At 42.2% G+C, this 21,573-nt stretch overlaps 3 protein-coding genes across 3 annotated transcripts in view; 2 read left to right on the top strand and 1 right to left on the bottom strand.

Moving 5' to 3' along the window:
• Positions 1 to 138: 138 nt before the first annotated feature.
• On the top strand, positions 139 to 9,184 carry baiap2l2b (BAR/IMD domain containing adaptor protein 2 like 2b). Its single transcript, XM_020102632.2, has 14 exons — positions 139 to 879; positions 1,006 to 1,081; positions 2,436 to 2,522; positions 3,806 to 3,867; positions 4,630 to 4,701; positions 5,183 to 5,272; positions 5,369 to 5,500; positions 6,291 to 6,395; positions 6,833 to 6,935; positions 7,053 to 7,260; positions 7,584 to 7,649; positions 7,741 to 8,077; positions 8,201 to 8,241; positions 8,667 to 9,184. Exons 1-14 carry the CDS (start codon positions 826 to 828, stop codon positions 8,740 to 8,742), a joined length of 1,509 nt encoding a protein of 502 aa, XP_019958191.1. The 5' UTR covers positions 139 to 825; the 3' UTR covers positions 8,743 to 9,184.
• Positions 9,185 to 9,655: 471 nt separating this feature from the next.
• Positions 9,656 to 21,573, bottom strand: part of pvalb7 (parvalbumin 7) — a 24,893-nt gene continuing 12,975 nt past the window's right edge. Inside the window, exons 2-5 of the mRNA XM_020102604.2 lie at positions 11,662 to 11,730; positions 11,385 to 11,514; positions 11,142 to 11,251; positions 9,656 to 10,315 (exon numbers count right to left, since the gene is read on the bottom strand). Coding sequence (XP_019958163.1) covers positions 10,290 to 10,315; positions 11,142 to 11,251; positions 11,385 to 11,514; positions 11,662 to 11,722 — 327 coding nt within the window. The 5' untranslated portion in view covers positions 11,723 to 11,730 and the 3' untranslated portion in view covers positions 9,656 to 10,289. The remainder of the gene's footprint in view (positions 10,316 to 11,141; positions 11,252 to 11,384; positions 11,515 to 11,661; positions 11,731 to 21,573) is intronic.
• ncf4 (neutrophil cytosolic factor 4) overlaps positions 18,292 to 21,573 on the top strand; it is a 22,109-nt gene continuing 18,827 nt past the window's right edge. The window contains exons 1-3 of the mRNA XM_020102603.2: positions 18,292 to 18,511; positions 19,334 to 19,418; positions 19,496 to 19,655. Of these exons, the coding sequence (XP_019958162.1) occupies positions 18,480 to 18,511; positions 19,334 to 19,418; positions 19,496 to 19,655 (277 nt within the window). The 5' untranslated portion in view covers positions 18,292 to 18,479. The remainder of the gene's footprint in view (positions 18,512 to 19,333; positions 19,419 to 19,495; positions 19,656 to 21,573) is intronic.

Genomic DNA, 21,573 nt, shown 5'->3' with positions numbered 1-21,573 from the left:
TAAATTCTGAAGAGAAAACTTATAACTCACAAACACAAACACTTTGATGAGCCGAATTGAAAATGGAGGATGAAAATTATGTATTCCTCACTTTTTACTTTGTGTTTGAATTTTCAGTACTGAAATAAGAAAATCCATTTACATTCGTGAATATTAATATTTAAAAATTGTTAATATTCAAACTAGAGAATTTCGACTACATTACAAATACTGAATAGATTCTCCAGTCCAGCTCTGTGTAGAAAATGTTCTTTCATCACCTGTCTGTCTTCAACTCTTTGTTTCAGCTTTCATCTGGATTCGATATGATGGTTTGTTTTATTGATTCTTCTCTTATTTCCATTTGAATTTTTATGTGTGATGCTTCCGGACGAAGTCGTATCTGTGCAACTAACTACTTGATAATTTAATAGTCTACCGTTTGTTAGGCAGCAGTGTGTTTCACCAAAGTTACTATCCTAGGCGTGAGTGTGCATCACAGCTAGTTGGACAGCCGTCGTCCTCCTCAATCAATAATTTACCTGGCCGGGTCGTATCGATGGCACCTACTCCCTTTCCTCTTCTCCTTCCTCACTTGTTCACTCTTTCCATGAAAACTGCTGATGACAGGGGCTTAAAGAGAACATCAACAAATGAAAACAGGCAGAGAGAGGGAGGAAAGCACGGTTGTTCGATGTTGTCTGCCTCAAGACGCTGATACACAGGACAAGAACCGACTGAGGAAGCTTGAATGGGAATACAGACTCTTTACAGAAGCTTCTGTCTCTGACGTTCAACTTTCAAGACTTTTATCTTTGTGAGAAGTTTATATTTCCATCAGTCACAATGTCAGGAGCCAGTAGTGACCAGCTGCACAGATCAACTCTAACCGTCTATTCGGTGAGTTTATATTATTGTTCGGTCTTTGGTTCTTATGGCCTGAGTCATATGGGTCGTGCTACATTATTCTTAAAAGGGATGTTGGTCTTTTTATGTGTGTGTGTGTGTCTGTGTTTGTGTTTGCAGAACCTGATGGAGCACTTCAATCCAGGCCTCCAGAAACTTGTTGCTCTAGGAAACAGCTACGTCAAAGCTTTTCAAGGTGAGCGAGCGTCACGAGCGACTGGCTGAGGGTGCACGGCTGGGTGATTCAATTAGAGAGTGATCGTCTGAGTGTGCACGTGCGTATCAGACAGACACACACAGACATTTGCACAGTTAATTTGATTATTGCCATCTGTACATTTAATTTTTCAATTTACACACACTAACAGAATGTGTGAAAATATGTATGTATAAATATGTATAGGAACTTCATATGATGTTGAATTGGCTTTTTTTTTGCACGTGTGTTATTATAAGCTGCACATCATACTTTCTAACGTTATAATTAGCAACGTGTTGTTAGTCCCATGTTGGACGAGCCAGAATAAGTAATATATACTTAATAATAACAATAATATAAAGGACATTATGCTGTAGGTGCTGTAAAAATGTTTCCATGGTGATGTCGGTGGTATCAGAGCTGATGGATTTTACAGAAATCACCGAGCCTCAGGTTGTGCAAGGATACAAGGGAACTCTGACAAGAAGGTCATAGACCTACTGCAACAAGATCCACGGTGTCTGTTACGCATTATTAGCACTTTTTTTTATCAGGGTTGTTTTTAATGCAGCGGCAAACTTTTAGTTTGTGAACAGTTTGTGAATTTTTTTTCTTAAGTCACTGGGCTTGTGTGAGGTTTTATTTCCAGAAAAGTGATATGTTTAGTATATGGAATAAATTATATCTGAATAAAAATGTTCTTATCAGATGATATCCATAAATGTCACATTATTATTTATTTTACTTTTAAAGACTGAGTGAAGGTTGTGGTTTTCTTAATAAGCAGAGAATCATTTAACAAATCTGAGATCAATGTTGTGTTTTACCTCCTCACTCTGCTTTCACAATGCATGAGAATTATATCGATGTATATATTGAACTGTGCTGCTATTGATTAAAAATATAATGCGTTAATTATTAATATTATTGCTGAAGTTCATTTTCATTGTATGTAAAATAAAATATGTAAAACTCATATTTCAGGACTGAAAACAACATGTAGTTGATTTTAAATCTTTTCTTGAAAACATGACGTATACCAACATTTACAATAAGAACCTTTTGTGTTAGCTTCACTGTGTGTTTGTCCGGGTGTTACATTGGTAGTGTGGTGAGCAGCATGTATCATTGATGCACCTCTGCCTGATAAAACAAGAACAGGACGTCAGTCACAGGGCAACAAGGCGGTAAAACTACACCTGCCCATAAATCCCCTATCGCGTGTCGACACTGCGAGGCTTGTGTGAATGAAGTGAATAGAAATAGAGCGGTTTGTGTGAAGTCGGAGACGTGTAACTGGTTAAAAGCTGTAAGATGTGCTTATTATTGTATATTTGTTTGTGTACTGCAGCACTGGCTGTTTGCAGTGAGGCCTACTTCAGTGCTGTGGCTAAGATGGGTGACCAGGCTCTTCACACGCTCTCCTCTCGCTCTCTTGGTAAGTTTGTCTCGTTGATCACTCAGTCGTTCCATCACTGGGTTTATATTAAAATTTGATGCATTCGTAACAGAAGCAGAACTGTTCCTGTCGATCAGGTGGGAAAACGTTTTCCTATAAAATTTTCGTAACTTGACGCTTGAACACTGCGTTGTCTCTAATGCCGTGTCTGTTTGCTGAGGCACCTGATGTCAGATGGTATTGATGATTCTAAAATAACTTCACCTTTCATAGAGTGGTGCACGACTTACACAGCTGCCTTGTATGAAACTCGATCGTGATCCCACGCTTATATCTGTCGGTTCTATCGATTTTATGTCCAGAGAGGGAAACTGGATCTGAATCTGTGGAACCTTCACAAACTCCCCTTCAGCTCCTTAGCCTTTTGCTCACTCAGCTCAAAACATCGCCCTGCCTCTTGTTGGGCACAGAAAACTTTATCCATGCTCACTCTCAATGCAGCTGTAAGGACACTTGGCCTTTTTCATCACTGCAAGTGCGTTCCTGTAAACAAGGCACTCTGGCAAGAACCATCGAGAATAAAGAAAGTGATCTCCTGCCTTTTGAAAGTGACCTGACGGGCGTGCGGCTGTCCACCCTGGAGGACATGTCAGTCTACCGTTATATTATTCTTGAACTGCTTTCTTTGGATTTATGAATTCTTTCGTACGTTGCCCGGCGTACATCCTCCCCAGCTTCACTTTCACTTCGACCCTGGGGACGTACGATAGCATTGTTGGCAGTAATTAGCAAATAAGCTAACCCGTCTCCTTTGAGTGTGTGTGTGGGCTCGTGCACAAGTGCTAGCAAGAGAGGTTCGGCTACGTTGGCTAACTGAGAAGGTCAGGGAGCCACAGCGTGACCTCGGGCCCTATTGAGTGACGGCCCCTGAATTATATATGGGGACAGTCTTTCAGCTGCACTCAATTCATTAGTTCAACCACAGTCCATCACAATAGACGAGAGCAGAGGCCCCAGTCAAACAAAGAGCCTCGCTAACTTTCCACCATTTACACAAGAGTCTGTTTGACTCGGGCTGAATTGTGTTAAAGTCGTTTATCAGATTACTGCACCACTCACATGTTGCTCCTTTCTTTTCTAATGGACGTTAATTAAACAAAATCAGTGATAGAAAGTTTTTACACATGAATTCTTTAAAGGGACATTTTGTTGTACACGCATTAAAATACTCAATAGAACAAATATCACGTGCAATATTCTCACAACAGTTATTTTTGTTTGAGGCAATTTGATGTGTGTTGCTCTGGTTTTGTCTTAAACAGGGGACGTCCTGATCCAAATATCAGACACACAGAGGAGACTCACTGCAGAGATGGAGGGTGTGGTCAGTACATGTCTTCTGTTAATTGTCATTTCCATTCAAATTAATAATATTGGATCTGAATAACATGGTAGTTAGCACAGTAGAAATTCATCTTGCTAAACGAACCTTATAGGTAGTAAACTCTATAAAAAGAGGGATGACATGAAAAGTCAAAACTAGTGTCTCCACTGCCCCCTGGTGGCAATAAAGGTTGTAAACCCTGCCTCACTCATCTTAATAGATGAGATGTGAGTCAAATTAAAAAGTTTAAGTACACCTTAAATACGTTTTTCTTAAAAATGGTTTCTGTCCTTTTAGGTAGTTCTCATCACACGCTTGTTTTTTTCCGATAAGTTTGAAATCAATTCGTTATATGATTCTACTAAACCATGTGAAACTTCCTAATTGATAGCTGAGACTCATTCCGCTGGCTCCTAATGACGTTTATATCACGGATGTAACACAATTAATCAAAGATCAATTCTGCATATTGGGAATTACACTTGTTTACCCTTTTACCCTGAGATGACCCTGACAGGTTCCTGCTTTAATTCACTGCCTGATTAAAATTCATTGAGCCATTCGGACCCTGGTGCTCGATTGCAGTGTCGTGTAGTGATGTGAATAAGAAAAACACCAGCCTGAGGACCGGCTACATTTGCATATAGATTTAGTTAAATAAAACAATCAAGCCCATGATGTCCACGACACTTTGAGCACGGGGAAGAGTTTCCATAATAACTTAGTTACATCACAGCAGAATCGTTTTTCTTCTTGCTACAGTTTCGATGGTTCCAGGTTGAGGTGCTGCAAGCCATGGAGAAAAACGTGAAGCTGGACGAGGAATACATTGATGTGAGTTTACAGAGGAGAAAATCCTTCAGCCTGATGACAAGCGATGATCTATGTCAACAATCAGGCAGCTATTCTATTCAACATCTTTCTCAGCATTCATCAAACTTTTTTCTGTTATTGGCTGAAGAGAATAAAATATTCTGTCAGTGTCAGGAAGATATTTATCAGTGGTTTTCTTCTTCTGTAAGTGGACTTACTGATTGGATCACGATGGTTTGGCTCGTCTGTGTGGCTCAACCCATCGGATTGTGAACAGGATTTAAATGCATATGTTGAACAAACATTTCTTGAAATTCTATTTTGACGAGCCCCTGAAAAATAACTTTAAATTGTAGCAGTGAAGATATAATCTGGGACAGGTCTGTGAATGTGCTGCTCTAAACCAAAACTGTCTGTGGAAAAACAAAGTGTCAACAAATTCAGGGAAACTCATCCTCACCACTTCAGACTTTGTTGAATCGAGCTGTTTCCCGTGCTGCAGGGGAGTCGCAGAGTTTATGAGCTGGAGGTGAGGAATCAGGCCGAGGCTTTGGAGAAACAGCTCAGACGAGGAGCTTTCAGAGACTCTCTGGTACACACACACACACACACACACACACACACACACACAGTCCAGTGGCTACACTTCTGCACCTCTGGATGGTTATTTGTGCTTCGTGTGTTTCAGGAGAACAGTGAGTACATGCTGTACCTGAGGCAGAGCCAGCAAGAGATCCTCAAGGAGGAGGAGAGGAGGTATCGCTTCCTGGCAGAGAAACACTGTGGCCTCACTCAGTCACTCCTCTTCCTCATAAACAAGGTACATGAATATACACCACACAACAACTGGTCAACCCAGCGCAGCAGCCGGCCGCCTCCTGTGTCCTCACACAAAGAAACAGGCTGCTGGTTTCCTGTGCTGCAAAGTTTAAATGCAGCTAAATTCAGGCTAATCCAGCTGCTTCAAGACCTGCACAGAACTCTGAACGATCTCCTGAAATTGTCCAGAGGGGCTGTTAGTGAGAACGCAAATGTCAGAGTCAGTTGCTGCAGAACATCTCCAGAGTTTCTCCTCCAAACCCCGGTAGTAAAAACTCCAGAGACTGTCTGAGTGAGCCCGATATGAGAACGTTGCAGATGATCTGCAGGACTCACCTCGAGCCAGTGGGTGTGCTGACGACATTTCTTACACGTGACAGACGCAAAATTAAAAAAAACAAAACAAAAAGAATGTAGGATTGTAGAAGAGGATTCATTCACGCAGAAGACACTGACGAAGAGATCAACTTCAATAGTCAACGAGATTCGAGAGTTTTGGTGACACAGGACATTTATACGTGATGTCCTTCCCGAACACAATGGCTCTGACTGAAATGTGTTCTTCAAATGTGAAAGACGAAACTCCAGAGAAAGTCCAGAGCCAAAATGAAATGCACTCAAATGTCTCTTCAGTCAAAACGTTCTAGTTAAGTAGATAAATAGTTTGATTATCTGAAACTCTCGTCTCAGTGTCTTTACCTACTGATGCGTTGCTGTTGAATTAGCTTCTGCCTGATCAGGCTGAGACTTAATGAGTCGCTCTCCTCTCTCCCTCTCGTCTCTGCTTTCAGACCGGTGCATCTCTTCAGCAAAAAGCAGAAGGGTGGAAGGAGAAAGTGAACGAGACCAGAGGGTCCAGACCTCGCACGCCCACACATTTGGACCAAGAGGCACAGGTAGCAACAGGTCGACGGGAACATTACAGTTCAGTAAATGATGTTCCACACTCTGGAGAAGTGTGTGGAAGTATCAGACTGCACCAGCTTGTGCCTCAGAACACATTCAGTGTGCTGTACATTCTCATATTAGGTGGCTCTTGATCACCTCCTGGTGGCTGGCTACAGTATAGGTCATAAACCCTGCCTCCTCCATGTTACTGGATAGGACATGCACCAAACTAAAAAAAAGGTTGAAATACAAGTCCAATACATTTTTCTCAAAGAAGGTTTCTGTCATTTGTTTCCAGTAAGTTTGGTTTTGATTGAATATGCGACGTCAAACGCACAAGATGGGGGAACTCGTATCTGGGATATTTATGGCGTCACACTATAACACTTGCACAGCACCATCTTCTTCCTTCAAGTTAATTTACCTGTGTATGATGCGTCTCTAGCTCCGAGGTTCAGTGAGCTCCCTGCTGCAGACGGTTGCCAGAGATGAAGACATGTCGTGGGCCAGGAGGGAGCAACAGGCCCTGGGCAGAGTGCCCTCTAGAGGTGGGAGGCATACAGTACTAATCACAGTACCTGTATCTTAACATGACACATTCTGTCAGCCACAGACGCCAAAGCTCATCTCTTTCTGTCCCTCCTCCGTCTCCTCTCCTGCTCCAGCACCGTCACCTCTGCCCAGCCGCTCTCGCTCCAGCTCAGTGGGTGAATCTCTGGGTCTGGGGGGAGGAAGATCCATGAGAGCCCTGGTGTCTCACCCCTCCTCGTCCAACCCGAAGCTTCTGCCTTTCAACAGAGGAGAGACCGTCACCGTCCTGGTCCAGGAGCCGCGCAACGGCTGGCTGTACGGACGTACTGACAGCAGCCTGCGGTGAGTGGATGGAAAAAAGAAAATATGTGTATCCATTTATGAGACTGAGGAACAACTTACATTTTATACTCCTTATTATTGACAAGAGAAATGAATAAACATATGAATTATCAGACATAAATAAATAGTTCTGGAAATGGTGACAGGTTAATGGTCCCAGAAAGTCACACCACATGGATCTAAGTGTCATTTAGAGTAAAAAAAGCTGTAAAACATAATATTTACCACTTGAAACCATGAACTAAATGTAAAGTGTACAGAACATAGTGTAATGGTTGATACAGGACATCATTCTGTTTCCTCTGTGTCTCTGTCTCCTCCAGTCAGGGCTGGTTCCCTGCCGCCTATGTGGCGCCGATTGAAGATTTCTCCAACACTTTAGCGACGAGGTAAGAATCACACCGGTGTTTTTCAGGGAAATGTACTTGTCTGTATTCTAACATTTGCACCTGCACGTGTGAATCCTGCTTGTTCCCTCAGCGGTGGTTCCCTGAGAAGCCACAGTATGAACAATCTGCTGGATCCCACTGACACCTACACCGAGCAATCGGAGAGCAAGAGCTACGGAGATGTCCCGCCCCCGGCCACGCCCAACCGCAGAGCTTCCGTGGACTTCCGGCCAATCTCTCCACTCCCAGAGAAGAAGGCGGAGCCAGCGACAGAGATGAGGCTCGGTCAGACGAAGAGCTACAGCGAACACCCGCCTCCTCCTCCGCCGCCGCCTCCACAGAGTCAGAATCTCAGGAGGAGCTCGTCAGACTTTCAACCGATCTCCCCTCTCCCTGAGAGGAAGAGTGAGTCAGCATCTGATGTGCAGGTACCAGAGGATTAATACTGAGAAGAAATGGATTTTATTCCTTTTCCATGTTAAATTACTCTGATACAGAAATTCTAGTTTGATGTTTGGGTTCTTCACATTGACAGTGCTCTCTTGTTTTAGGCTCTTTCGCCCCAGGGACCTGAAAACCCTCTGTTTCCCAGGTAATTATCAGTGTGTCAACAACCTAGTTTTTATTCTCTGGACTCAGTGAATACATTTTATTAAAGATTGCACCATCTGTGCTGTTCCTGAAAAATTATATCAGCGTGAACCAAAACCTGAATACACTTCGGGAAATTTCACTCGTCATAGAAATTAAAACAGGTGTGATGTATATTTAGGTTCCTTTGTTGCACTTGGTGGTTGACACGATATTATTTTAGTTTTTATCCAGGTATTCTTTTGTCCACGCATTTCACAGTTTATCAAAAATCTGGTTCAGTTGACAGATGCTCAAATCCAGACAAAATGAAAGTGTTCGTCAGTTTCAGTCTTTAAGAATCCAAAGACTGTGTACTTCATGTGTGTTGGCAGCTGAGCACCTGAGGGTTTTTGTGTAACATTTTCCATCATCCTCTCGTTTCAGAGGCACGAACCCGTTCGCCACAGTAAAGCTTCGACCCACGACGACCAATGACAGATCTTCTCCTCGGATCCACTGACCCTTCAGCGCTCATGCAGGCGGGGTTTGTGAGTGACGCTGCCAGATCAGGTTGTGGAGGCAGGATATGCATTTATTTTGTTTCTGTGTGATGTCGTCTCATCTGAAACGTGAAGGTCTGATCCAGAAGAGCTGAGGAAGAGTTGCTGAGTTTCTTGTCCCGTATTAGATAAGATGAGGTGTTTCTTGTACTAAAAGTCTGCAGTACATCTTAATGATTCAATATCAAAATCATAAAGTTTAATGTTGATAGGTGCTGGTTTCCTTTTGTAAAATTTGTAGGAAATACACTTATTGTTATTATTATATACAGTATATCGCTAAAAACTGTCAATTTAATTCCGATTATATTGTGGGTTTTTTCTCATTCTTTATAAATTAAAACTCCATTCTGTTCAATTACAAGTTATTTCTAATTAAATTACAAGTTATTTCTAATTAAATTACAAGTTATTTCTAATTAAATTACAAGTTATTTCTAATTAAATTACAATATTTTCAACTTCCTTTTCAATTATGACTTATTCTACAAATATTATGACTTTTTCCTGTTAAATTGCACTTTTATTCTCGCAATATTACAACATTATGCTTGAAATCTTTTCCTTAGATGGTAGATCTGTCTGATAAATACAAAGCTACAGCTATCAGCTGATATCAACCCGTGTTTATTTAGTTGATCTCTTTTACCGAAGCTCTTTTATTCTGTCATCGTTTTGGTTTGGTCATGTGATGAAGATCAGATTTGACAGATCTAAACATACAAATCCTTTCACATTTGATTTAAGTGATATTTGATGCTAACGCAGTATTTATGCTTCACGCTGTTCTGTGACACGTTTTAAATTGTTCAGTGTGTTTTAGTGAGTTGAATGTTTTGTGTCGACTGTGAGCAACAATAAGTAAAAAGACAGTTATTACTCAACCTTTATTTATTATCATTTCTTACTCAGATCTTTTTTTTCCCTTCACAGCTCGTCTTATATATCATATTTACTTAACTACATCATCTGATCGAAGGCAGGGAGAGAGGCGGAGGAGGAGGAGGAGGAGGAGGAAGGGATAGGGGAGAGGAGGTGAGGTGAGGGAAGGTGGATGAAGAGGAGGAGGAGTGGGAGGAAAGTGCACTGTTATGTGAACATCTAGAAGTAAAACTAATCAGACAAGATGCACAACCTGAAATACACAGAGGAAGATTCAAGGAGTCTTTATAACATCTACACCATCTACAGCACTAGCACCACCTGTTTTCAGACCACAAACTATCCTCATGAAATCATCAAGAATGATTCTGAAACTCAAACAGCATGAGCGAGTCAATGTGATATATATAAAAAATGAAACTGGTTCCTATGACGCCTGTATGTTTCTCCTCACGGTGACTTCCTGCCCGCCTGCTTCTGCTCAGGTTTGGTGGGGGAGCAGCTCTGGTGTGACTCCATGCTCGGGGGTCCAGAGGGAGGTGACAGGAGTTTGGTGGTGGCCGTTACAAAATATGAATGCAGGGACGAAGAGGAGGAGGAGGAGGGAGGGGTGTTCAGCCGTCCCCTACTCATGCACCAAGGTCTCAAACTCTGAAAGAGAAGAGTCGAAATGGAAAAAGTTCAAAGATTATAGGACAGACTCTACAGCTGAAAGGAAAATGATGGCAGTATTCTTTATTTCTATATTGTAGAAAAAAAAATCTATTGAGTAGACTCTGTGCAGCTGTGGACTGATTTATATTATTTCCTGAACTACAGAGTTCCAGACTTGTCGAGGCAGAAATAGCTCCGGTGAAAATTATAGCATAAACTTGTCCAGTGAGCCATGCACCATAGACTGTATCTAAAGATGGACGATATGACTGATCCGCAAAAGTGAAGCCACAGCGTCTCGATCGACCCCTGGTGTGCTGGCTGCAGTGCAAGGTCTGTAACCCCGCCTCCTCCATGTAAGGGATCAGGTGCTTTTTTGGTAAAAAGGTCTTCTGTCCAAAAGTGATTCAAACTGTTATGAGCCACTCTGTTACACTTCTTCCAAAACACACACAAACAAACACACACTGTGCTTTGTTTTTACTCAGTCCCACAGACTCTGTCCTGCTGATGGGAATATGCACTTGATTGCTCAGTATTTTATTAATTTTCGTCGAACAGATGCTCCGTTTATTTCTGTTTGAATACTGTTTGCAAAGTATTAAGAGATGCACTGATGACTTTTGTTCAAACTGAAGTAAATTAACTCCCGTGAACACATAAACCATGATGTGCGTTTTGTACAAAACAATATTCTTTATTTTCAGACAAATGATCCACGGCTGAAATTCCATTGTTTTGATTTAGCTTATATCTGAAGTTGGATGCTCCTGTGCTGCAGCCTCTGCCTTCTTTTCTTTAATTATACACAACTCTCTCTCACCGTCAATGCCGATCTTGCCGTCTCCATCTTTATCTGCTGCTTTGAGGAATTCTCTTGTCTCTGCATCAGTCAGATCTCTGCCCTCCTTGGAAAAGCCCTTCAGCACATACCTGCAGAGAATCATCCCTCACGGTGTTCAGTGAAAACAGGACAGAGCACGGACTTCTCAATTTACTGCTTATTGGCCTAGAGCCTTGTTTTTATGTGTGTTTGTGTATTTCTGGGTCTTTGTGAATCCCTCACTTGAGCTCTTCCTCTTCTATGAATCCGCTGCCGTCCACGTCCAGGACCCGGAAGACCTTCTTGACGTTTTCGGCTGACATGGCCCTCATCCCGACCATTTCAAAGAACTTTCTCGGATCAAATGTTTCTCCTTCAAGAGGCAAAAAGAGAAATGTTTAGTTCGGTTATTTATGTGGCTTGAACAACGTGTCTGCGTTTACTGTGACTGTCAGTATCACTCCTCTGTGGGTCTGTGTCTGCTGAGAACGTGAACGTCAATCCTACAATGGTTACAGACCTTCGAAGGCTTCCAGAGCTTTCTTGATCTCCTCAGCTTTCAACAGATCTGTCATCGTCATTTTGTCAGCTGGAGAGAAGGAAGAGGTGCAGGGTGAGAAATGACAGAGCAATATTTCAAAGAGACGGGAGCACAAGAGGTGGAGGGTTTGGTGGATAAGCTGATGCACTTTATTATGCATGATTCATTCTGTTGGAAATACATTGTTGAACTACACCTCCTCTGTCTAACGTGTATTTCAACATTAAATCACAGCATACAGTATCTAAAAGCACTTTACACAATGAGGTAAGGTGAGTTATGCAGCATTAAGTCATTTAACCTTTAACCTTTCCAGTGGAACTTCTGAGGGCACAGTGGAAAACCGCGCTTTGCATTATGAAAGTAAAGCTGAAGCTAAAATGTGACATGGATGTTTCCCTGAAGGTTGAAAACATGAAAACTGTATCTGCCCTTAGTTGCAGTTCAGTGCAGCAGCCTGTGGGTGTCAGAGCTGAGCTGGAGTCTCAGGCTTGTTGTGTTTACAGCCAGCGTCTGGAATCAAGTGTCCAGTTGTCAAGACAGATGTTCGACGGACGTGTTCGTGTCTAAAAGGGAACTGAGCTCAATCGTGTGTGTTCTCTTGTGGCAGAGCCCAGAGGAGTAGTTTCTATAGTTCCCCTGCAGGCTGCGCTGTGGTGATCCCTCATACATCCTCCACCTCCTTGAGTGAAGGACAAAGTGTCAGTCGACCCTTTCTTTTCTGTACTTGACACTACAGGTCACAGTCTTTCTCTATCCATCACCCATTCATCCACTGTCACACGCAGACTGAAGGAGCCGGGGATCGAACAACCGACCTTCCGATTCATAAACGACCTGCGCTCTGTCCCGAGTCACAGCTTCTTCGCTTGTTCTCAACTGTCTCTCCACCCATTACAGTCGTCGAAAGGCAATTAGAGAAACTTTATTTGTGCTGAGCTGTTAAAACTTTCCCACTAATGACTGAATATCTGAAGAATAAATCAACGTCTCAGGTCTCAGGTCTTTGTACTTTAGTCGGGTCGAGACAGAAAGGTCGCCTGGTTTGAAACAACGAACTGATCCGACCTGTTCCTCTGGTTCTTGGTATCTATTAGCACAGTTGTTAAAAACTTCTCTGGGGTGAAAACATACCTGCAGCCAAAAGTGTGTTCACAACATCCTTGACCCTCATTGACAAAAGCTGTGGTTGGTTGTCCAAAGTGTCCTTGACCTCCTCGACATGTGACGTTATATTTAAGCTCCACTGAGATTTAATCTTTGTCTTTTCATTTGCTTTGAAACAAGCCCAGAATCTGCATCTTAAAAAGTTTTTTTCAGTCGTAAACTCTCAGTCAACTTTCCCTGAAGGAGGCAAAAGTTTAATATTTTGAAGCGTGTGTCAACATGGTTTCAGATCAGAAACGCGAACGCACAAGAGATCATTGAAGATTGAAACTTTGGTAGAGGAACAGTGAGTCATGGCACAGCAAGTGTATTATTCATTGAAGTATATTTTATTAACACAGGTAGTCTCACTCAGCATCTGGCCCTGAATCTTTCTTTTTTCCAACAACAATGAAACACATCGAGAATATGTAAAACTAATAACTGCTGCTAAACTGCCACACACACACACACACACACACACACTGAGGATGTATATTATGTTATTATGAATTCCATTTATTTTCACAGTGGCCTGCAGCTCAAGCCTCGCACCGACCAAAGACCCGAGTCCTGTATGTGAATCAGATATTTTCTGCTGCAACATTGAATATTTCTTCTCTGTACTGTCTGAAAGAAGGGATGGATGGATGGATGGATGGATGGATGGATGGATGTATGGATGGATGGATGGATGGATGGATGGATGGATGGATGCACCGGGGAGGAGACACAGAGGGCAGGAGGAGAAGTGATGGAGGTAAGACGAGCTCGTTGGGCAGGAGGACACAATAAGACTTTTAAGGCTGCAAAACACACACTTACACCATAAACCCCCTCCACCCACCACCTCCTCCCCTCCTCTCAGTATTCTCTCTATCTTGAGAAAGGTAGAGCGGCTGTGTGTTTCTTTTTTTCTGTGCAGCGCTAACAGATCACACACAGGCCTATTAATAACACTACTTTATCTAACTGCCCCCTTATCTCCACCCAGGGCTTCTCCCTCTTCTCTGCACGACCCTCGTCTTCGTCTTTATTTATTTTTTACGCACGTCCGTCCTTTTTACTCTTATCTGCCCTGATTTATTCTGTAATCTCGCAGCTCTGGAGTCTGTGTCTTCCCTCTGCCACAGTTGTCACTTTAAAATAAGTTGAGAGATGCTTGGTTCAAGATAAGCAGGAGAACCATCGAGGTTGCAGGCTGACAGTTTGTAGCTGGTGTCGCTCATCGGCTGACGACTTGTTAACTAAACATTTGTCCTGTTAAATATATTAAATTAATTTGCTTTAAAGTTCTTTTTTTTTATATTTAAACATTAAACTTCATGCAAAGTCTTATGTGTATGTACATATACACCCATTCACCAAACTTGGACAGCAGGAGAGCAGGAAGCTGTTACTGAGGTCGTACGTGCTCATGTCTCTGTCTTTCACCCCAAACGACCTCATCTTTCATCTAATCCCTTTGCTAATTTCCCCTTCACGTCTCCTCCTCCTTCACTTTCACATAAATCTGTAATCCAACGATTTTGCTCCTTTTCTCTGTGCGTCCATATCTGTGTTGGTCTTATCACCCATCAATCTCTATCCGGTAAGAGCTCTGACAGCCTGTGTCTCTGTCTGACTCTTATCTTTTGTGAGGTGATGTCGTGAATCATCTTGCTCCCACTCAGAGAGATGAATGAAATTATGATCGGAGCATGCAGGAGAGATATGAGCCACTTGAGCCGTTACAAAGCTGCAGCCAGTTAAAGTAAAGGGCGTGAGATCTTTTACTATTAAAACCCATACTTAACTTTTAAAGCTCTGGATACTGTTGAGCACCTTTGAGTTAATATTGGCAGGTTCTGGTTTTTATGTTTTCAACCGTTAAACTTTAATTCAACATCAAATCTTCGTCTGGCGTGAACTTGAAGTCCTGGGACCTTTTTCATCTAACGGAGTCGCGGCACTGAACGAAACGAGAGCATTTTATAAACTGGTGCAGAAGTAAAAGTTCTTAATTTTACTTTCCCATTGGAAATAGAAACTCGACCTCACTGCCTCTCTTGGACTCTTTGTAACAAGTCCTCGCATCGAAATGCCAAAAAACAAAGTTTGCTTATCTTATAATTGTTGTCGTAGAACTTTATAACTAGAAGAATTTCCAATGTAGAGGAAATATCCATTCCAACAACTTCTGGGTAGTAAAGTTCATAAGGTCCAAAATGAATTGGGACCTACGGAGCGTTACTCCCAAAACATGAAGGAGAAATTCTGGAAAAGGCAGATTTAAGAAATGTTCCAGAAGAGGAAAACTTGTGTTGTGAGGCTGTCATGACTTTGACCTTTACCCTTGACCACTGAAATTGAATCAGTTAATCCGTGAGTCCAAAAGAACGTTTGTGCCGAATTTGAAACGATTCCCTCAAGTCGTTCTTCAGGTATCGAGTCCAAAATACCTGGACGGACGGACCTACCATCTGATGCGTGCGCACAGACACAAGGACAAGCAGAAAACATGATGCCTCGTGCCACTGTCGCCAGTGTGGGGGAATAAATTGCTCTTCTCTGTCTCGTCATGCCCTGTGCTGACCCTCTGTTCTCTCTCTGTCCTGAGCGCTGTCTCCTCCATTCAATTTCTCCTCATCAGCATTTTCCAGTATTTGCAGAACAATGATGGAGGGAGGAGAGAGGTGGGGAGAACACGGGCAGAGTAAGGAATTGTATGGATGTGATTATTTCAATGAAATAATTGAGGAGAGGCGACTCGGGAGTTTGTCAAGGACGAGACGGAATCAGGCTGAGACCGTTAGCGTGGATAATGAAGGAGTCACAATGTTGTTAACGTTAGAGAGAGAGAGCAGGACTCTGGAGGATGGAGAGAGAATCAGAAAACAGGTTGTTGCTCGTACGTATTTGATCGTTTAATGTCGTGGTGAACAAAAACATTTAAACTGAAGATTATTGTGAATACATATATATTAGATACACACACACACACACACACACACACACACAGGCCCTCTTCTTTGCAGCGTCACCCTCTACTGCACTTTTTCTTGCACAGTCACTGACACACCATTGCCCAGTGTGATTTGCTCAGAGAGATACGCTTGATTAGAGATATAAACACAATACATCTCATCTTGAGCTTAAAGCCGCTCTGTGTGACTTTGACTGATCAGCAGCGCCCTCTGCAGACACATGTGGGGATTTATAATGTGATGAAGTCGTTTCACTGTGCAGAAAAAAAAAAAACAAAGACCGTCAATCTTTCACTGCGTCGTCCCACTGAACTGAAACACAACTGAACGCTGGGTATTACCCATGATTCTCTGCTTCGTGAACCAGAAGGTTCCTGCTGAATATTGCATATTGACCCGATTCTGACCCAGAAATGTCCCATTGTCGGTTTTTCACTGTGCCTCTGATTTAAATCTACTTTGGCCTCTAGTTTGTTCTTTGCTGCTCGTGTCGAACACGTTTGTGTTGTAATATTCTTATAATCACATTTACTCTGACGGAGGGGACTCTTCTCTTCTCTGGGGTCAGCTCTTGGGTTCTGTGGTGTCTCTGGATTGAAGGATGTCCAAGCTACTATATAATGTAATGGGCGTAATAACGCTATCAAATATTTAAGGCCAGATATGAATTGAGATTTAGAGGTGATAAAATGTTTTCTTATGGAGCCCATAGATCTCTGTCTCACTCTCTCCACACACTTTGCTGAATTTAATCACCTGAGATTTAATGTTGGAAATGTGTCGCTTCACCTTATTCGGCTGAAATCTGTAGAAAATATTAACTGAACAAACCTTAATGGTTTTCACTCCAACATGACTCCATGTGAATTCATCATAAGAAGATTACACAATGTAATTACGCACCTTGCAGCTGATTCTTTGTGTGACAGCGGTGCGTGAACTCTCACCGGCTAGAAGGTAGAACTGGTAGAACAAGACGCTGGAGTCATGCACCTCAGATTTAATCATTTTCTGAATTTGTCGTTTGGGCAAATCACTAAATCCAAACTTTTATCAGAGAAGTTTTGAGTAAAAATCGAACTAAAACAGAATTTCGGTGTCTTGTTTTATTCATGAGCGGATGATTCTCGTCGTGACTGATCCACAGAGACCCGTCAGATAAATATTCAGCCTCCCTCATTTTTTTCCAGCATCCTTCAGGCTCCTGTTGTGTCTTGATTATTTACTTGCGGTGTCATTGCTCGGTTTCCAGATGCAACAGCTCTAATAAATTCACTGTGCTCGGCCGCCCTATCCACAGACAGCAGACACACACAGTTAGAGACCAGCAGGACGGCATGATTGTTACAGTTCAGCATCACGGGCGGGAAATTTCCCTGAGGAGGAGTCAACACAGCTACAAGAAGAATGAATGTGACAGAAACTCTCTTTAAGAAAAAATGATCCAATGTGTACTTGAACTTTTTAGTTTGGTCCGTGACCTTTTCACAAATATGGGAGAAGCTGGGTTTATGACTGCATCACTGCAGCCAACCACCAGGGGGAGGTCAAACCACTTTATGACACTGTCATGTCTTCCATCTTTATTTAAAATCTATGGCGCAGAGACATGATGTGACCCAAGTGTTTCATATATTTAAAATCTGATTCAAACTAATTCACGGCAGATGCAGCAGGTTTACGAACACCCAGCCCAGCAGCAGTGTAAACCGGTTAACTGTCTTTCTGTGTTTGTTTAATGAAGCCAAACCTCATACTTTACATTTTCTTCACGTTATATAAGAGCAGAGGACGTCACACCTTTACAAACACAATGTGGTGGATTTTAATTGAATTGAACTGAGCTGACACTTGATGTACAACCCGCTCTGCCCCCGGTAAAACCACACGCACCATCGTGGGCTGAACCTTCACGCTCTCAACCGAGGAAAATTCACCGCGCTACATTCATCTGTCTGCTCACTATCGAAGGTTCACTGTATTTATTTATGCTGCATATATTACTTTAATTCAGTTATATATTTGTATATTCCTCACACTTAAAGGTCCAGTGTGTAAGATTTAGGTGAAAGGGAACTATTGGCAGAAATTTAATGTAGAATAATCCTCATGATGTTTTCACTAGTTCGTTTCATCTAAATTGTATAAGTTGTAGTTTTCTTTACCTCAGAAAATGCTCTTTATATTTAAATACTTTATATTTACATGGAGGGGACCCTCTCTACGGAGGCAGCCATGTTTTTTACATGAGTCCAGACTGGACAAACTAAACACCTTTTGAGTTTTTATAAAAAATAAAGTCTCCCACAGTTTCCTCTTCATGTTTGGAAGAAGAGGTGAGGGCTGTTCAGCTGCAACATAAAACTTCAACACTAGATATTACTAAATTTAACTCTTGCTGTTGTACAACTGCAAATTTCTCCATTGAAGGATTATCTTATCTCAACTTATCTCAACTTATCTCAACTTATCTTAACCCAACCATCCTCCAAAACATCTCTAACATCTGGACCATCCCAGCTGCAGGGTCATGTGCTGTCTCCGCATCCTCTGCTCTTATTATGGAGCCCTCTCTTCCTGTCGCATGTTTCCGCTCAGTCTGCAGCCTCACACCTCCGCTGACGGACGCGTCTGTCCGCGCTCACGGGTCGAGTTGCGCAGTTCGTGTGCGGCCGCAGTTTCACGATGCCTCTGCCGCAGCAGCTCCGAGACGAGAGGTGAGTGTGTGTGTGATGCTCCGGATTCTCGGATTCGCCTGGAAGTGAGCGCTTTTACTTCTGTTTCAGGTTCTTCTGCGCTCCACCGTCAGACTTCAGGGGAATCTCCCCTCAATCAAACGTTGAATGGTTGTTTCTGCTTTCTACATCATGTGATATTAGTTTTTTTTTTTCAAACTTCAATCTTGTGTTTTAGATGTTGAGAAGTGAGATGACACAGGTTCTGCTCTCTAATGTCTTTTAGATTGTTCCAAAGTGTCTGCTTTGGATTCCAGTCTAGACTTCAGAATGGTTAGAAACACTTCACCAGAGGAGCTCAGGCTCCTGAAAGGTCTGAAATATAGGGAGACGCCCGTCTGGCTTTAAAAGCAATTAAGAGAGTTTTTGAAATTGTGTTAGAAGTTGCCAGGTGAGCGGAGGTGAGGGTGTGAATTAGTTTTTCCGGAGATAAAAGATTTCACCTTGTTTTCTAACTTTTAAAAACAATATTGCACAACTTTTTTCAAAGTTGAGGTTCGAAGCTCAGGCTTCACCCACAATTCTTGCTGAGGACTTAATACGTGGTGCCAGTTAAAATAAGTGAATCCTGTAATAATCCTTTATTTATCCCCAGGGGAGAAATGTGTGTATTACAGCAGCTGCAGTAGAATAAACAAGTATAACTGAGGTGCCAGTGAAAGAAATACTTAAAACACTATAATAAGACTGAGCAAGTGAAGACAGTGAAGTTTGATTCCCAGGAGCATGGCACTGATGAGATTTTAAATCATTAAAGTTTGTATTTCAGTGTAAAAAAAACCATGTGATGCTTGTGTTTCTCAGTGATTTCGACCAGCTGCCTAATAACGTCCCGATCAGCGCCACCATCGCTGATATTGAGGAGAAGAAAGGTTTCATCGACTACTTTGTGAGTCTGGAATCGCAAACTTCGTAAAGTGTTGCATACAGATGTAATTCTCATTTCTGCCTCTCGTCGTCTTGCAGAGATTTGTGATTGAGGTGAAGACGAAAGGAGGGAGCAAGTATCTGATCTACAGGAGGTACCGAGAGTTTTTCAACCTGCACCAGGTCCTGGAGTCCAGGTACTCGCCTGAAGACCCAGAGAAACCTGCTCCCAACACCTGCATCCTGCCGTCTCTGCCAGGTGAGTGTGTGTGTGTGTGTGTGTGTGTGTGTGTGTGTGTGTTTCTCCATCTGATAACTGCACACACCCAAACACTCACACACGTCACAATATGCAAACCGGCGTCAGGTTTCAGATTGTTTAAATACTGTACGTGTGTGTTTCTTGAACACACGGTTCAAAGCGGAGTTCATCACGATGTGTGATTCTGAAATCTATCCCTTCAGATCTCACAGGAAATGTCTCGTCTGAACTATGTTTAAGAACAGTCTCGGATTCCAAATGTTATTCTGCTCCAGGCAACATGGGTTGTTCCTGAGGCGTCAGTGTTTTAAACAGATGATGAGATGAAAGTGGAGCCAAAGTGCTTCAATCTCCCCCCCCCCCCCCCCCCCCCCCCTGGTGGCTGGCTGCGGTAAAGCTCATATCCTCCACCACCTTCATGTTAGTGTCAAATCTTAATCTTATTTGTTCAAGTATTTCTGATAAGTTTGTTTTATTGAAGTTTATCAGTGGGACCTTGATTCGCTCACACGTCCATTAAATCCCAATAAAGCTGCTTTTATTATTTTCATTATTACATTTTTAATAATAATAATAATAATAAAATTGCATTAATCAGTTATATACTTGAAAGATTGATATAAATTCTCTCGTGGTTTTAGAGTCTGCAGATAGTAGCTCAGTGATTCCGTTGTGTGGAGGCTCAGCTGCTGATTGACTGCAGAGGAAAACTCTGCTTTCCCGCATCGTTTCTGCCGAATCACTCTTTAACCTTCACCTTCAAATGCAAACTCATTCTGCTCCGCTTCATGCACATGGAGAGGAACAGACTGGGTGTGTGCGGTGGCAGCTGTTCTCCCCCCCGTGGCTGAAGAACTGAAACCCATCTGAACGTGCTTTTGTGAAAGTATCTAAATCCGCTGCATGTGTTGGACGTAGAGTTTATCACAAATCATCGTCCCTCCTGTCTGTGAGTATTCAGAGGATTTAGATGTGATGGACGTGCTTGATAATCCCAAAACACATGAGTGGTGGTTGAAATAAGTTTAATCATTTAATTAGTGTTGCGGCTCCTACAGATCCGATTATAATTTCACCCAATTTTGGTGCAAACTCGCTCCTCCATAAATCCAGCTCCGCTCAAACCACGGGGGGAAAGTGACGGCACATTTCAGGAACATGTTTCTGCATAATAATGTGAAGCTCGAGACCTGAAAGTGCTGCGTTGCATCCCTGGTGAATGTGAGATATTATCTATCTGAATCTAAATATTAATCAAATTGAAGTTTAATGATTTATTGTTAATATCTCAACAAATGTGCAAACTCCCTTTGAGGTCAAATGGGGTTTTTTTTTACCAGTAAAACTTCTTAAATTCGATTTCACACATTTACTCACGTCATCTTTCGACTTCTACAAGATAGAGCTTTTCTTTTTCTTTTTTTTCTGACATTTTCACAGATTTCCCAGGGAACGAAAATGAAATGAAACTCAGGCATATTCAGGGAACTGATATCTGTGAGCGTGTGGAATTCTAAATGTTATTTATGTTGGGCCGTGATGGAGGTGTGCGCTCTACTGAGGGCTACAGTTTGAGAAAGTTATTTTTTAAAGTCAAATGAAGAAGTTTGAGTATTTCTCCTCGTAGAACTGTTGTCCGCAGCGTGGAGCTAAATCTCGTGGCTGCTTTGTTACACCTCCTGGTCACGGCCATAACTTTTGACTTCAACTCTGGGTCCCGCTCATTCTCAGATGACGTATCGACCCACAGGATCTCCACAGATTGAACGATTAGGTAATTTATAGTCAGCGGGTCTTTTTTTACTAAAGAGAAAAACCGTGATTTGTAGAAAATCCCGAACCATAAACTATTTCAAAAGATGAAACCCGCTGGGAATGTGTTTCACGTGGGAACAGCAATGCAGCATGAAGTCGC

Source organism: Paralichthys olivaceus, chromosome 8 (genome assembly GCF_024713975.1).
Source record: "Paralichthys olivaceus isolate ysfri-2021 chromosome 8, ASM2471397v2, whole genome shotgun sequence".
NCBI lineage: Eukaryota > Metazoa > Chordata > Actinopteri > Pleuronectiformes > Paralichthyidae > Paralichthys > Paralichthys olivaceus.
Note: the sequence above shows the minus strand (reverse complement) of the source record. Positions and strands in the feature narration are given on the sequence as shown.